General features: G+C 35.7%; 1 protein-coding gene across 1 annotated transcript; it reads left to right on the forward strand.

Annotated features, from left to right (window-relative positions):
• The first annotated feature begins 16,094 nt into the window (after window positions 1–16,094).
• Window positions 16,095–17,204, forward strand: LOC123558548 (zinc finger protein 708-like). Its single transcript, XM_045350421.2, has one exon. The coding sequence runs from the start codon at window positions 16,095–16,097 to the stop codon at window positions 17,202–17,204; it is 1,110 nt and encodes a 369-aa protein (XP_045206356.2).
• The last annotated feature ends 720 nt before the right edge of the window (window positions 17,205–17,924 follow it).

Below are 17,924 nucleotides of genomic sequence, written 5' to 3' on the forward strand. Positions count from 1 at the left end.
CATGTGAGGAAGCCACCCATTTGGTTTATGAAAGGTCGGCGTCATTGATGAAATAACACACGAAGGGGCACCTAGGGTTTGTCTTCAAAATCAGACCTGGAAAATCGACATATCACACAGAACTTAGTCGAAGCTACGTTAAACCCAACAAAAAGTAATGGCAGCTGGGACCTACCTATTTCATTGAAATCTGACAAATTGTATTATTCCTTAAATGATCCGATGTGAAATTTAATCAAACAAAACAGAACAACAATATCCACTACTTGAAGACAATTTCATCTTGTACATCTATATTTAAAGTTCTTCGACACTTCAACACAGTTAGGACATATGGTCACTCTCTAGCTTTGAATGAGGAAGAAAACCCAGGTACCCTTCCGGTATTATTTCACGCATAAGTGTCCACCTGGTAGAACAATTGACTTTCTGCAAACCAACTGTATGGCACACATGGCGACCTTTGCAGCGCTCGAGCACAGAGACTATAGTCGAGTGATTTGATACAAACAACTTTGACCACTTAGCCACGGAGTAACCTTTTTGGAGGGAGTGCACTTAAGGAATAGCTAGATAGTGAAAATGAAAGGAAGATTGAATATCGAACTTTCAATTTTCTTAGCTATGCAATGTACTATTTATTAAGTTTTATCAGAAATCTAGTTCATACATAGCTTTCTATCAGAGTAAAACGTCTTTTGTTATTCTTGTTCTTTTTCCGTTACGGCTTCTTTTTGTTTTGGGCCTACTTTGCGATGCATGGTTCTATCTCTGTGCTTCCTTGAAATCAACCCTTACCTTTTATCTTTTAATGGTTTCCTTTTCATAATGCATGTAGTCAGTTATGTACATTATCACCGGGTATTCAGTCGGAAGGACAGCCCGACCATTTTGAATCCTAAAATATATTCAACATTAGCTGAACCAATATGGATGAAAAACGATTTTAAAAAAACACCAATGGTCATGTTGATAAATATAAATATTGTCACTTCTAGTTAAAAATAGCCCGGGCTGAGCTGTACCACACTGGATAACTTATCCTGACGCCCGCTGGACAAAAGTCCCGCTGTAAATGGGTAGGTAGAGTTTTTCATTTATTTCTATTGGTACAAAGCCAATCCTTGCAACTCAACTCGGCAGTTTTGTTCAGGAATGGACAATGCTTATATTTACAGCTTCTGGTCTGAAAACGGTCGTTATATTTTTAGAAATTACCTGACAATTTCTTCAGTCTGAAAACCTTGATTAAATGTCTTTCCAGTGACTGACTTTCCTGACAGGGTAGACTTAGTACATAAGGATGGAATACAAAACATTTTTGACACTTTTAGCTCTTTTTGCAACTACTGGTCACTTTTTGCAATCACTTGTCAGTTGTCAATGCTACGCTGTGGCCATAAAAAGTGTCTCCAGGTTTCATCTCCTGTTATTGACAACGTGCGATCATTTAAATTTGAGGATCTTTTCAGCGTTTGTTTAGCACATTTGATCCTTTCGCTCCTCGGGTAACATCTGAGGCCCCCATCGGGCATAAACTTTCCTTAAACCCAAGTACTTGGTGAGAATTTCATGAGTTCTCCCCGTTGACATATTAAGGAAAGACACTATCTCGGACATCGTGTACAGTGTAGGCACTGGAACTTAAAATACATTCTTCAAGTAAGCACTATCTGTTTAGATATATATGTAGCTAACTGCATCAAAGTATACAGGTATACAGTCTGAAAAAAAAAATATTTGAAATAACATTTTTTTGAAAAATAGTTATTTGAGCTTTAAAAAAAAAATCCTGGTTAAAATAATTGGGAAACAATGGAGACAACTCCGCTAAAACATTATTGTAGGCTTATGTGACTGTTTATATAGTATCTCATGCAAACCATGCACGTTTTACCTCTAGACTGGAAAATAACCATGCATAATTACTGTAACGATCATCACTTTATATAGAAAATTATGTAAAGATCAAATCAATAAATGCCCTTTGGAAAGTATGATTACCTTTGCGGTGACATTTGTCAACAAACATACATTTTTTAAGAAAAGGTTAAAACTTACAAAAATTGTTGAGATAGCTATTGCTGGAAAGTGAAGAATCTCTGCTGTAATGTAATACCTATGTTTATAATTTTCTATTTTGGTATTTCTTTCGGATAATTAAGATTTTAACTGTACATTTCAAAAATCAGACGATACTTGTCAACTTTGCAGTAGCTTCGGGGTGTAAAACATTCGTTAATATCCAAGTTTAATTACCAGGTGGACAGGAAGTGAAATAATGTGTCTGTTGTGTTTTCCTGTATAACACTTTATAAACTCAATATACTCTGTGATCTGGGAGAGACTGCCCAAGTGGCGGACTAAGGGACTTGTTCCCGCTCTCATGAGCTGAAACTTAATAAGCTTTGTTAAGAGCTAGTTTGAAATATATTTATAATTAAGAAATGTTGTTAAATAGATCTGTAAACAGAGCTGTTTTAAAAGACTTATTGAACATTGATTATATTCATGAAATTAGACTGAACATTTATAAGTTACTGTGCAATGCTCTTCGTAGAAAATAAATGTTAGAACTGTTGTAATGTGTTGTGTTCAAGACAAGATTTAGGCACAACGTAAGAAATGAAGGAATTTGTAATGTAATACCTATGTTTATAATTTTCTACTCTGGTATTTCTTTCGGATAATTAAGATTTTTACTGTACATTTCAAAAATCAGACGATACTTGTCAACTTTGCAGTAGCTTCGGGGTGTAAAACATTCGTTAATATCCAAGTTTAATTACCAGGTGGACAGGAAGTGAAATAATGTGTCTGCTGTGTTTTCTTGTATAACACTTTATAAACTCAATATACTCTGTCATCAGGGAGAGACTGCCCAAGTGGCGGACTAAGGGACTTGTTCCCGCTCTCATGAGCTGAAACTTAATATTAAGCTTTGTTAAGAGCTAGTTTGAAATATATTTATAATTAAGAAATGTTGTTAAATATATCTGTAAACAGAGCTGTTTTAAAAGACTTATTGAACATTGTTTATATTCATGAAATTAGACTGAACATTTATAAGTTACTGTGCATTGCTCTTCGTAGAAAATAAATGTTAGAACTGTTGTAATGTGTTGTGTTCAAGACAAGCTTCAGGTACACAGACCAAGTGTTACATTACACTGCGAACAATATATATGCCTCAAATTATGGGAAATATATTTAGAACCATGAGAAAATGGGGAAAAAATAATTCAGTACTGTTTGATGCATGTCTGTGTTATCCTGTGTAGCAAGTAACATAAATAACTTACTTTTTCATTACATTTATTTAACATGGATAGGATTGTGATTGACAATATCACTCTATAATTAACATATTGTTTCCCTTGTGTAAAGAGGGCTTATGGTAAGTCTCTATACCTTGTGTCTTTATTAATCAGGATTCATACAGCAGCAATGTTCCTTGACGTCACAGCTGTTTTGGGTCTGCCAGGACGAGAAATGTCTATCTTTAAAATTTACATACCCACATGTGAACAGTGATCTCTGATACTGCAGACTTTCCACCGGAAATATGCATTTTACTGAATATCTGCCATGCAGAGATTTCGAAAGTACAACATACTTTAATGTACATTCTGATTGCAGATTTTTGTTCACCTTTCATAGCTACAAGTACATGCGTTCATAGCTACATGTATTTTGCTTAGTGTTTGTCACTGCACTGATACAAAATTAAATGTTTCGGAAACGGGCGCAAGTTTTATTAAATCTTTGCTGGGTTATAAAGGATTGATTCATGTATCACACAAGTAAAACACGAGTTTCTTGCATGTCAGACTTCTATGGAAGAGCGATAATGTCATTCTTTAAAGAATAGCCGCCTTCGTAGATGACCCTAGTAAGAACCTTTGTTGAGGGTCAGCAGTTAGGTTTTTCTCCTTGATTTTAGCAAATTGATTGCTTTTGACAAAGACCTTACTGCCATCAGTTGCAACTTAATTACAGCAGGTTCTTTACATTTCACAAAATAAATATACAATGCAGCCTCTGCAGCATGATAACATTGCATGGCCAGATCCCTGAAATCGTAATAATTGCAGAATACCCTGGCAAAGACTTTTCGAATGACCTCTCTTTTAACACGCATATTATCAAAATCTGCACATCAATAAACAGAACAATATGTTTCATAAAACGTAATGTCCAAACTTAAAGCCAAAACGTTAAAGAAACGTAACAAATCTCTTTGTCAGGCCTCATGTAGACTTGTTTTCATCAATCTGGTCATCCTTCACTAAACTCAGTATTACCAAAAAAGGAATGGTGCAAAGAAAAGCAATGAGATGGATATATAACCATTTTCCACCTATGTCTTATTAATACATAAATAGCTTGGTTTAAAATCCTGTAGAACAGACAAACACAATCTGTACAAGTCTTCCATTCAGTACTGCAGTAGTAGCTATTTTTGTCCTATCTGATTTCGGAAAAAAAAACAGGAGATTGACTCGTCATACCTAACCTGTAGCCTATATAAATAAATTCATACAGTCTCCAATTATTATAATTCTATCTTTGTACAGGCACATTTATCTTATGGAACATCCTACCGTTCGAATGTGTCCGCCTGTCAATGCTTGAATCTTTCAAGCAGACGGTGTTTCTTAGCACTTTTAACTACATTTCCATTAACTATAGCCAACAATTTTACCCAATAATCGACCCTAAAAAAATGACTCCATTGCGCACTTTACTGGAACCATTGCGCACCATTGCGCACTTTAGTTCCATTGCGCACTTTTGGCGTACCGGTCTTTTTGCTACTTAAGATGCGTGAGGTTTTTTTTACAAATTCGAGGAAAGTGAGACAGAAAAGAATGTTTTCTGTGCCTGTGGACAAGTGTGGTAGAAAAATGAGGGAAATCTATCGTATACATCCATTTGAAAGTGAGAAACTGGTCATTCTTGGAAGTGGCTAGGGGTCCGGTAACCGGACCTCTAGACAACCCATGCAGAGCAATTGATAATTTATGAACAGGCCGGAGACTTCCCATGGCTGGCCCGCACTTTATAAATTATAGTCATACGGCCTAAAAAAATTCTTCGTTTCCGGTAACATGCTCAAAAAAATTAGGGTAGATAGGTCGGAAAATTTTTTTTTTTTGGATAAGGGAGACTTTTTGGAATTTTTTTTTGTGTCAAAAAATGAATACAAATAAGGGGGTTATGTCTTTAGAGCATCAGTAAGTTGATTTTTATCATCACTGGCCATGTTTAAAGCATAAAAAGTACAGTTTTGCAACTTTTTGTTAAAAAGTTGAAAAAAATATTCTCCAAGGCCATAAAAACATTTAGGGTCGGGCCAAAAATTTAGGGTAGGTCGGGATACCGGAAACAAACAATTATTTTTTTTACGTCTACTAAAGTCAATAACAACTTCCCTTACAGAAATATTATAGTTTGCTGCGAACACTTGCTGCGATCATGCCGCGAATATCCGGCAAACATGCCGCGAACACTTTTGATACAATTGGTATATTGACACAAACAAAAGTTCCAAAAAGTCTCCCTTAATAAAAAAAAATTCCAAAAAAAAAAAATTTTCCTACCTACCTACCCTATTGGCTGAGTGGTTAAGGTTGCTGACTTCAAATCACTTGCCCCTCATCGATGTGGGTTCGAGCCTCACTCGGGGCGTTGAATTCTTATGTGAGGAAGCCATCCAGCTGGCTTACGGAAGGTTGGTGGTTCTACCCAGGTGCCCGCTCGTGATGAAATAATGCACGGAGGGGCACCTGGGGTCTTCCTCCACCATTAAAGCTGGAAAGTCGCTATATGACCTATCATGTGTCGGTGCGACGTTAAATCCAACAAAATAAAATAAATTATTTAACGTCGGATATGAATTTAACAATTAACATTAGCTTAAAGCTATTTCCCGACAAACAAATGATATAGTAATAACAAAATAAGATGAAAAAATAAAACAGCTGTAAAGAAAAAGCACAGTCATAAAAGAGCAAGGGAAGTAACTCTGTAACAGTACATATAGGTTATATAGCAGTAATTCGGTCAAAAATGTGCTTCCGTGGTGTAGTCTAAAGAAGTCCCTAATAAATAGATCCTAATTTTTCCATTTTTCGCGCATTTGCGCTTAAATCAGGGGCCAAATGGGCTTTATTTCACTCGTGGAATGAATTCTATATAAAATAAGACACTTTTCATGCTAATATTCGCATGTTTTCATGTCGTTTACTTGAAAACGAAAGTAGGGTGTTTATTCTGCGGACCGCTTTCTGAAATGCGGCAATATGAGGGTACCTGACTTGGTACTAGGACAATATGGACCATGGGACAATACGGACCAGACAACTGGACCATATTTGGGACAACCTGGACCACGTTTCAGAACGAACTGAGCTGTGTTTTTTAAAGTTCTATACCACTATTTTGTACCACTACGGTAGGTTAATTGACTGTCGTTACATGACTGAAATACTGTTAAAAGTAACATTTACATATATGGAATGCTTCTCGAGCTCCTAAAGAAATGATTTCAATACTGGTGATAATTCATTATATGATATATATATTTATGTTATTTTATCCGCGCGGTGACGGTTAAATAGGACCATTTTAGAGGAATAACTGAAATATTGGTCACATTATAGGTGTACACAGTACATGTACGGTAATAAACAAAACAGAACAGATCTGTAGGAATTCAACTAGTTACTCTATACACCATGTCTTTCATTTGCTGTAATTTCTTTCCTTTTTTACCATCGGTCAGACATTTATCATCATATTTTATGTATTTGTAAATAAGTAGAACATTTCAAAAACTATCACCGAAGCTCTTAATGCGATGTCTGCATTATTTTATTCTGAAAATTCAGCACGCTATTTCTTTTTCTTATAATTTTTGGCTTTGCTTCCAGTGTCTTCCTGTCCAAAACAAAAGCTGAAAACGAATCAGATCGTAACAATTTACACATCTGACACTTGGTTTCATACAGGATGTCCTTGATTACATTGTGAAAAGAAAGCTAGTATCTTGGAACTGAAACATTAGTCATTCATATGTTTTACAAATTAAAATGTAAAAATAAAGATATAAAAACATCAGAAAGGTTGCTTTAGATTTTTTATAATAGTAACATTAAGGCACATTCAGTGAAATATTGACAATATACATTTCCATATCTTCAAGCTACACCAGACGAGGAAAAAAGAAGCAAACAAGTTAAAACATAAAAAACACAACAACTTACAGTACATATTTACATAAAATTAACTAAACTAAGACAAACTAAGAGAGGAGCACATTATTAATAATAGGCTTTTAAAAGCTCTGGACAAGCCTGTTAGGGGTTTTCTAGGGGTACGGACCTCCTCTTTCTAGAGATAAAGGGTTATTTACATCTTAAATTTTGTTGAAAATGAAATAACAAAATAAAAGACTTAACCAGTGCTCACTTAAAACTTTGATCTAAATGATTAACAGATACCAGCATTCGCCCGGTTGTTTACATTTTCTTTTAAAACTTTAATAACCGAGGTACATGTACTCCAAATGAATACAAGTTGTTCTGTGCCGTATTATAAAATAAACTGTTGATGACAGATTAATGAGTGAATGAATTATATTTGATATTCAGCAGAGAAAAAAAAATAGGCATAATATTATGCATCTATTTATTTTGTTATTTAACAAGGTATAATGATAATCAGCACGGAACTGATTGTTTAATAATCAATTAACCAACATTAAGTAAAAGAAACTGTTTGTGAGAACATCCCTTGCATCTTGTAACAGCTAGTTATTTTGAATGTGTGGAAAACATATATACCATAAGAATTAATTATTTTTAGCTCGACTATTCGTAGAATAGGGGAGCTATCCTACTCGTCTCGGCGTGAGCATTAGCGTTAGCGTGAGCGTCACACAAATGTTAAAGTTTGCGTTCCACCCCAAATATTTTCAAAGTCCATTGAGATATTGCTTTCATATTTTGCATACTTGTTTAACATCATGACCCCAGTCTGTAAAAAGGAAGAGGCAACTCTATCAAGCATTTTGACTGAATTATGGCCCCTTTCCGACTTAGAATAAATGTTAAAGTTTGCGTACCACCCCAAATACTTTCAAAGTCCATTGAGATATTGCTTTCATATTTTGCATACATATTTACCATTATGACCCCAGTTTGTAAAAAGGAGGGGGCAAGTCTATCAAGCATTTTGACTGAATTATGGCCCCTTTTCGACTTAGAAGATGCTTATTGTAATGTTAAAGTTTTACTCATTGCTTATATTATACTATCAAGCACAGAGAATAGTCATGTGCACTGTCCACTGATAGCTCTTGTTAAAAAATACTGTTTTTAGATCACAGAGCACAAAGTGCTCAAGGTGAGCTATTGTGACCGGTCATTTTCCGGCATCCCTCAGGGTGCGTCGTCAGTCTTGCATCATCAGTCAACATTTGCCTTGTGAACACTCTAGAGGCCACATTTGTCACCTAATCTTTATGCAACTTGGTCAAAATGTTAGTCTTGATGATCTCTAGGTCAAGTTTGAAACTGGGTTATGTGGGGTCAAAAACTAGGACAGTAGGTCAGATCAAAGGAAAAGCTTGTGAACACTCTAGAGACCACATTTTTTACCCAGTCTTTATGAAACTTGGTCAGAATGTTAGTCTTGATGATCTCAAGGTCAGATTTGAAACTGGGTCATGTGGGGTCAAAAACTAGGTCAGTAGGCCAGATCAAATTAAAAGCTTTTGAACACTCTAGAGACCACGTTTTTGACCCAATCTTTATGAAACTTGATCAGAATGTAAGTGTTGATGATCTCTAGGTCAAGTTCGAAACTGGTTCAGCTGGGGTCAAAAACTAGGTCAGTAGGTCAGATCAAAGGAAAAGCTTGTGAACACTCTAGAGGCCACAGTAACTGTTGTGACCCAATATTTATGAAACTTAGTCAGAAAGTTTGGCTTGATGATTTCTAGGTCAAGTTTGAATCTGGGTAATGTTGGGTCAAAAACTAGGTCACCTGGTCAAATCAAAGGAAAAGCTTGTGAACACTTTAGAGGGTACATTTGTGACTCAATCTTTATGAAACTGGCTCAGAATGTTTGTCTTAATCATTTCTAGGTCATGTTTGAATCTGGGTAATGTGGGGTCAAAAACTAGATCACTAGGCCAGATCAAAGGAAATCTTTTCAACACTAGAGACCACAATTTAAGTTTGAAACTCATGAGAATTAGTCAGATTGTTTGTTTTGATAATCTATAGGTCAAGTTCGAATCTGGGTCATGTGGTGTCAAAAACTAGGTCACCTGTCAAATCCGTACCCCTAGACACTTCCTTTCTTTAAATGAATAAGTAATGATTTTGTATAGTTTTAAATGTTATTTACTTAAGATAACAATATTTATCTGATTTTTCAGTCGATAAAACAAATGAGATCATGTTTGTATAAAAATCCGTTGATATTCTATATTTAGAAATGATAAAACATTGATCGCCGAACGTCCATGTTATTTTGTAAAAAGTGTTGTTTTTCTAACGGCCTAAACTTAAATTGTTAAAACACAAATTTATATAATATTTTTGAAGAATGGAAAGCTTATAAAACAAGCAATTTATTAATTAATTTTGACTATTATTTCGAAATAAAATGGATCTAAGGCCTAATTATGAACGCTTAACTACTGTTTTTCTAAAAGTTTTGAACATCACACTGCCGCTATTGAAATTAAATGTTGTTTAAAACAGTTATTCACTAAAAAAAATATTTGAATATTAAAATATGAAAATTGTAAGTATTTCAAAAATGCTTTAATTTTAAAAATCCAGTGAAAAAAAATGTTAAGATTAAAAAATTCCGTTCAAATAAAAGCCACCAGATGAACAGATTTTAATGAGTGATGTCACGGCGACCTCGCCATTAACGATTTCGGCAAACTTTCATTTTATCGGCTGAATAATGCAGTGATTTATTGTAAATCTTTAGTATGTATTCACACAAATTTATTTTGCAGATAAGTATCGATATCTTTTAGTAAATAACATTAAAACTATATAAAATCATTACTTATTCATTACGAATCTATCACCGGGCGGCTAGAAAATACCTTGAGGAAGTGTCTAGCTGTCCAGTAACTGGACGGCTAGAACGCATATCTGTATTGTACAAAGCAGAGAATTTTTAGTCACGGTGTGCGAAACGGAGTACAAATATGTCCGAATAATGGGCCACTTTCTGACTATATTGGAGAGCTACCAGTGGTGAGCATTATTATCACATGTATGAAGAATAACCTAGTGCATAAATAAAGAGCCATATATTTATTCTTCTGCCTGAAAATGCAAAATAATAAATTGCTTCCACACATTTCTGTTTATTTCAAGAAGTATGTAAAAAGTGTGCGAAACCAGGTACAATTGCTCTACATGGTAAGACACAGGAAACTGAAGTAGTTATAATTTTTTAATCCCGGGAAAAATACAATCGCAAATTCAACAAATAATTAATAGCAATTTGTATGCCGTGGTCGGAAGCTTTTATTGTTTTTTTTTTTTTTTTCTCGGGACTGTTGAATCAAAACAATAAAAATTCTAGTATTTTAGACTTGTATCATGCTCATGATTTGTTACTTCTTGAGTCCCGGGAATCGTACGCAATCGTATTTTTCCTGGGAGTTAAGAATTTTAAATACTTCTGCTTCCTGTGACGTACCATATATATAAACTCAAAACAATGAGTAAAAATAGGAGAACAAACTTTAGAAGTCATCTCCCGTTTTTAGCTCATCTGATTTTTTGAAAAAAAATGATGGGTTATTGTCATCACTTGATTGGCGTCGGCGTTGCCTGGTTAAGTTTTATGTTTAGGTCAGCTTTTCTCCTAAACTATCAAAGGTATTGCTTTGAAACTTGGAACACTTGTTCACCATCAATAGCTGACCCTGTACAGCAAGATACATAACTCCATCCTGCTTTTTGCAAGAATTATGGCCCCTTTTGGACTTAGAAAATATCAGATTTCTTGGTTAAGTTTTATGTTTAGGTCAACTTTTCTCCTAAACTATCAAAGGTATTGCTTTGAAACTTGCAACACTTGTTCACCATCATAAGCTGACACTGTACATCAAGAATTGTAAACTGTTTGGGCACCAGTATATGGACAGGAGAAAATCTTTCAGGGCCTCCTGTGAGTTTTTAGCTCACCTGAGCACGAAGTGCTAAAAGGTGAGCTTTTGTGATCGCCCTGTGTCCGTTGTCCTCCGTCAGTCGGCCGTCGTCCGTCGTCAGCAATTTGACTGTTAACACTCTAGAGGTCACAATTTTGGCACAATCTTCATGAAACTTGGTCAGAATGTTACCCTCAATAAAATCTTGGATGAGTTCGATACTGGGTTATCTGGAGTCAAAAACTAGGTCACCAGGTCAAATCAAAAGAAAAGCTTGTTAACACTGTAGAGGCCACATTTATGACTATATCTCCATGAAATTTGGTCAGAATGTTAATCTTGATGATCTTAAAGTCCAGTTTTAATCTGGGTCACGTAGGATCAAAAACTAGGTCACCAGGTCAAATCAAAGAAAAAGCTAGTTAACACTCTATAGTCCACATTTACGACCATATCTTAATGAAACTTTGTCAGAATGTTAATCTTGATGATATATAGTACAAGTTCAAATCAAGGTCAGTTGGGGTCAAAAACTAGGTCACTATGTCAAATCAAAGGAAAAGCTTGTTAGCACTGTAGAGGCCACATTTATGACCCTATCTCCATGAAACTTAGTCAGAATGTTAATCTTGATGATCTTTAGGTCAAGTTCGAATCTGGATCTGATGGGGTCAAAAACTAGGTCACCGGGTCAAATCAAAGGAAAAGCTAGTAAACACTCTAGAGGTCACAATTTTGGCCCAATCTTAATGAAACTTGGTCAGAATGTTACCCTCAATAAAATCTTGGAGAAGTTCGATACTAGGTCATCTAGGATAAAAAACTAGGTCACCAGGTCAAATTAAAGGAAAAGCTTGTAAACACTGTAGAGGCCACATTTACGACCATATCTTAATGAAACTTTGTCAGAATGTTAATCTTGATGATATATAGTACAAGTTCAAATCAGGGTCAGTTGGGGTCAAAAACTAGGTCACTATGTCAAATCAAAGGAAAAGCTTGTTAGCACTGTAGAGGCCACATTTATGACCCTATCTCCATGAAACTTAGTCAGAATGTTAATCTTGATGATCTTTAGGTCAAGTTCGAATCTGGATCTGATGGGGTCAAAAACTAGGTCACCGGGTCAAATCAAAGGAAAAGCTAGTAAACACTCTAGAGGTCACAATTTTGGCCCAATCTTAATGAAACTTGGTCAGAATGTTACCCTCAATAAAATCTTGGAGAAGTTCGATACTAGGTCATCTAGGGTAAAAAACTAGGTCACCAGGTCAAATTAAAGGAAAAGCTTGTAAACACTGTAGAGGCCACATCTATGATTGTACCTTCATTAAACTTGGTCAGAATTTTAATCTTGATGATCTCAAGGTCCAGTTTGAATCTGGTTCATGTAGGGTCAAAAACTAGGTCACCAGGTCAAATCGTAGAAAGGGCTAGTTAACACTCTAGAGGACATACTTATGACCATATCTTAATGAAATTTGGTCTCCGTCCGTCTCGTCGTCTTTGCACCTGTCCGTCTGTAACATTTTGTGTCTGCTATGTATCTCCTAAACCCCTTTTAAGGATTTTCATGAAATTTGGGTCATCAAGATGATGTGCAGAACCCATGAGCCATCCATGTTGGCTCAAGGTCAAGGTTACAACTCAAGGTCAAATGTTTGAGCCTTCAATTTTGTGTGCGCTCTATATCTTCTAAACCCCTTGAAAGATAATCATGAAACTTGGGTCAAATGATCACCTCATCAAGAGGATGTGCAGAACTTATCAGTCGGCCATGTTGGCTTAAGGTCAAGGTCACAAGTCAAGGTCAAAAGTTTGAGCCTTCCATTTTGTGTCTGCTTTGTATCTCCTAAACCCCTTGAAGGAATTTCAGGAAACTTGGGTCAAATGATCATCTGATCAAGATGATATGCAGAACTCACGAGTCAGCCATATTGGCTTAAGGTTAATAAGGTTACAACTCAAGGTCAACTGTTTGAGCCTTCCATTTTGTGCCTGGTCTGTATCTCCTAAACCCCTTGAAGGATTTTCGTGAAACTTGGATCAATTAATCACCTCATCAAGATGATGTGCAGAACACATGAGTCAGCCTTGTTGGCTCAAGGTCAAGGTCACAACTAAAGGTCAAAGGTTTGAGCCTTCCATTTTATGTCTGTTCTATATCTCTTTAACCCCTTGATTATGGTTCCACCCAATACCATAAACCCTTTCACTATCCATAAAATGGTGGGGGATATAACTGTCTTTCAGACTGCCTTGTGTTGTCTTGGCAACAGAAATTCAACGGCAGCCATGCATCATGAAAATGCAGAGGTGTATAGATAAAAGCTCCGTTAAGAAACTAAAAGTATATGGTTTAGTTATTTTTCAGTAAAATCTTTTTATTAAAACTGTTTTTAAATATTCATATGTGTGATGTTTAGAAGTGATACATATAATTTGTTGTATTTACCATATTTTAGGATGTATAGGTCACACTTCTTTACTCATTTTGCTGCCTGAAAAAGTTCCTGCGACTTATACGACAGAACATTGCCAGCAGAATTTTTTTGGGCCAATTTTCTGGCTGCAGCACTCGCAAAATTAGGTGCATCTGTTACGAATGAACAAAATGGTTAAAAATATCAATAAAGTATATCGTAAATATCCCATACACTGAGGCCATTAAAATTACGAAAGACTACGATTCAAAGCCGTACTTGCAGTTTGAATTACGTTTGTATCTATTTTCGTTTTACTGGACGCCATTGACAGGTACTTTACATGTACTTGTACACCAGGTTGGATGAAATCCGGACAGATCCGTCCTCCATTTCAAACTTTGTTAATACAAAATTAATGTAAATGTAATTCGAAGCTTAATAAAAACTTGAAAGGTAACATTTTTACTTTCATTTTTACATAACAATAACCCCCCAGAACAAATATTTTGTTGTTGTTTTTTGCACTCAGAATCAAAGGAATGCGGTAGTTTAATAAATGTGGTAAGGTGTTAATTATAAATGCTGTGCAAACAAGAGTATTTTTTAAAGTATAATAAAAATGAATAAAAAACAATTTTTTTCAGTCGAAAGTCAGTCACCGATACTACCGTTGTACGAAACGTCTTGGGGTCGAAAATAACGCTTTCGTGCAGTCAAGTTCTGTTAATATTTCAGTCCGTGGCATCAACATGGCTGCCGACGATAAATTTAATATTGCTGGGAAAAATTGGAAATTTAACAGTGACTTATACGCTAGAACTTAAATTTTCTGACCATTTCCAGAGCAGAAATTAGGTGCATACCATACATTACCGTGAACAAAATATGGTATAATTGTGCCGGTGCGATGTTACCCACCCCCATGAGTTTTCACTGGGTTATTGCCCTTTGATTTTTCAACAATAGATTACTGTAGTAGATTACTTGTCTGGATTATTTCTGAGAAACAACTGTCGGAAGCTTTACACCCAAGAGATGTTCATTTCTGATCATATTATTTTCACTGAATTATTGCCCTTTGATTACTCACTGACAGCATTAATAAGTACTTGGGCCATCCTAAATCAGGTACATTGTATTTCTCAGCAAGCACTTACCAGAGTTCAGCAGAAGTTCATGGGATGATTCACTCGCAAGAGGAGGTGCGCATGTTATCCTCATGTTCCAATGGGATAATGTTTCAATGAGATATTGCACTTTGATTATTCAGCATACAAACTATATGTGCCCAGTCAGTGAATTTCACTTTTCTTCTTTTACCTTGCAATAATTGTATTTAGCGGAGCATCCATCAAAATTACCAAATTGAATATTTTTTGTTTATCTGATATGTATAACGCTGAACAAAAATAAGAGGAAACATTTTTTCTGCAAGATGATCAAAGATTGTTATAATTATGTCTCCCACCACACAGTGGTGTGGGAGACATATTGGTTTACTCCAGTCTGTGTGTCTGTCTGTCTGTGTGTGTGTGTGTGTCTGTCTGTCTGTCACAAAGCTTGTCTGCACTCTAAGTCGAACATTTCTCATCCGATTTTCACCAAACTTAAACGAAATGTGTTTGACCATAAGATCTCGACCAAGTTCGATAACTAGCCAAATCGATCCAGGCGAATTGGAGTTATGACCCTTGAATTACCAAAAATCGGCCTTTTTACTCTTGTCCACACTCTAAGTTGAACATTTCTCGTCCGATCTTCACCAAACTTGAACAAATGTGTTTGACCATGAGACCTAGTTCGATAACTAGCCAAATCGGTCCAGGCATTTTGGAGTTACTGCCCTTGAATTACCGAAAAATCAGCCTTTTTACTCTTGTCCGCACTCTAAGCCGAACATTTTTCATCCCATCTTCACCAAACTTGAACAAAATGTGCTTGACCATGAGACCTCGGCCAAGTTCGATAACTAGCCAGTCGGTCAAGGCATTTTGGAGTTATGGCCCTTGAATCATAGGGGCAGTTGTGGGAGACATGCGCTTTTCTCGAAAGCATCTCTAGTTGATATTGAATATTGCAATCTTCTGTAACATCTTTTCTTTTGTAGATCTAATGAGCAAACAAAGTTATTTCATTTAAGAAAGCCAACATGTTTATCAGCCAGCAGTAGAAGAAGTTGGGGCAAAGCTGTGTAACAAGCGCAGATACAGACAGTCACAACAGTTATTATACTATGTTACAGACAACGTAAGAGAACTTTTACAAATGTACAAATGTAACAAACTTATATTATTAACAAGAACAGTAATGCTATGAAACCAAAGTGAAATTTATAGGGAAGGAATTCTTCAAATTTATGCCACTACATTAGGGAAATAGGAGCCTTAATGTGAATAAATGTATGATCATAAACATCGGCGTGTTTGATTTTCAGGCGATATATATTACCAGATCAGTGATCTTTATAAAGGCCATGGCAACACATGCAAGGGAGAAGCAGTTTAAATGTAATGTTTGTGATTATGCAGGAACTACTAGCAAGAATTTGAAGATACATATGCTAAAACATACAGGCGAGAAACGATTTAAATGCAGTTACTGTACTTACGCATGTTATCGAAGCTGTGATTTAAAGGCTCATATGTTAAAACATACAGGAGAGAAACGCTTTAAGTGCGGTTATTGTGCTTATGCATGCTGTCGAGGCAGTGATTTAAAGGTACATATGTTAATACATACTGAAGAGAAACGCTTCAAATGTGATGTTTGCAAGTATGAATGTAATGTTAAAAGTTATTTAAAGAAACATATGGCAGTACACACGGGAGCAAAACGCTTTAAGTGTGATTACTGTGATTATGCTGGCAGTAGTGATAGTCATTTGAAGAATCATATGTTAACACATACAGGTGACAAAAGCTTCAAATGTAATGTTTGTGAATACACGTGTCATCAAGGCAGTACTTTGAAAACTCATATATTCAAACATACCGGAAAGAAACGCTTCGAATGTGAAGTTTGTGGTTATGCATGTTATGCTAGAGGTGATTTAAAGAAACATATGGCAATACACACAGGAGAGAAACGGTTTAAGTGTGATCAGTGTGATTATGCCAGTAATCATAGCGGTAATGTTTATCAGCATAAGTTAATACATACAGGAGTGAAACGCTTCAAATGTAACATTTGTGATTATGCATGCCATCAAGGCAGTGTTATGAGGAGACACATGTTCAAACATACAGGAAAGAAACGCTTCAAATGTGAAGTTTGTGATTATGCATGTAATGGTAGTACTAATTTAAAGCAACATATGGCAATACACACAGGAGAGAAACGGTTTAAGTGTGATTATTGTGATTATGCCAGTAATCATAGCAGTAATGTTAAACAGCATATGTTTATACATACAGGAGAGAAACGCTTCAAATGTAGTATCTGTGATTATGTGTGTCGTCAAGGCAGTACTTTGAAGACACATATGATTATACATACAGGAGAGCAACCTTTTAAATGTGATGTCTGCAGTTATGCCTGTCGTCAAAGAGGTAATTTGAAGAAACATATGGCAACACATACATAAGAAAAACGCCTGAATTGTGATGTTTGTTGATTATGAATGTAATAATGGTGGTTATCTGAAGAGACATACATGTATATTTAACATACAGCATGTACAGGAGAGAAATGTTTCAAATGTGATGATTGTGATTAGGCACGTAAAATGAAGTTGGTTTAAAGAAACATTTTGCATAACACACAGGAGAGAATCGCATTTAATGTGATAATTGTGATCATGCATTAATTATAGCACTCACTGAAGAGATATATACTTAAACGTACAGGAGAGAAATATTTATAATGTTGTGATGTACTACTGTATACAGCAGCATATATTTTAGGATATACATGTACGACATAACGTGTATCCATAATAAATACTCCACTCCTTTTTTAAGGTAGTATTTTGAACTTTTCAAGAATAAGTATTGATGCAATAGCCCCTTTGTCAGTGTCCAGATTTGGTTTAGCTTTTGTATGCAAGATGATATCTTAGTGCTTGTTGAAATAGATTGAAACGTAAAATACTTATTCGCTATGATGAACTATAACTTGCTATGTTACTAATTTTACAGAATTATGCGTCTTGTTTTGACTGGCATTTTTTAGTTATATTTTTTTGTTGAGCCGGCTTGCGGAAGCGAAGACATAGTTGTCCAAATGGTTGTTCGGTGTATGTGCGTCCGTCTGGATTTGTTTGTCCGGACCATAACTTTGACATGCATGGAGCGGTCTTGTTTAT

Source organism: Mercenaria mercenaria, chromosome 5 (assembly GCF_021730395.1).
Source record: "Mercenaria mercenaria strain notata chromosome 5, MADL_Memer_1, whole genome shotgun sequence".
Lineage (NCBI taxonomy): Eukaryota > Metazoa > Mollusca > Bivalvia > Venerida > Veneridae > Mercenaria > Mercenaria mercenaria.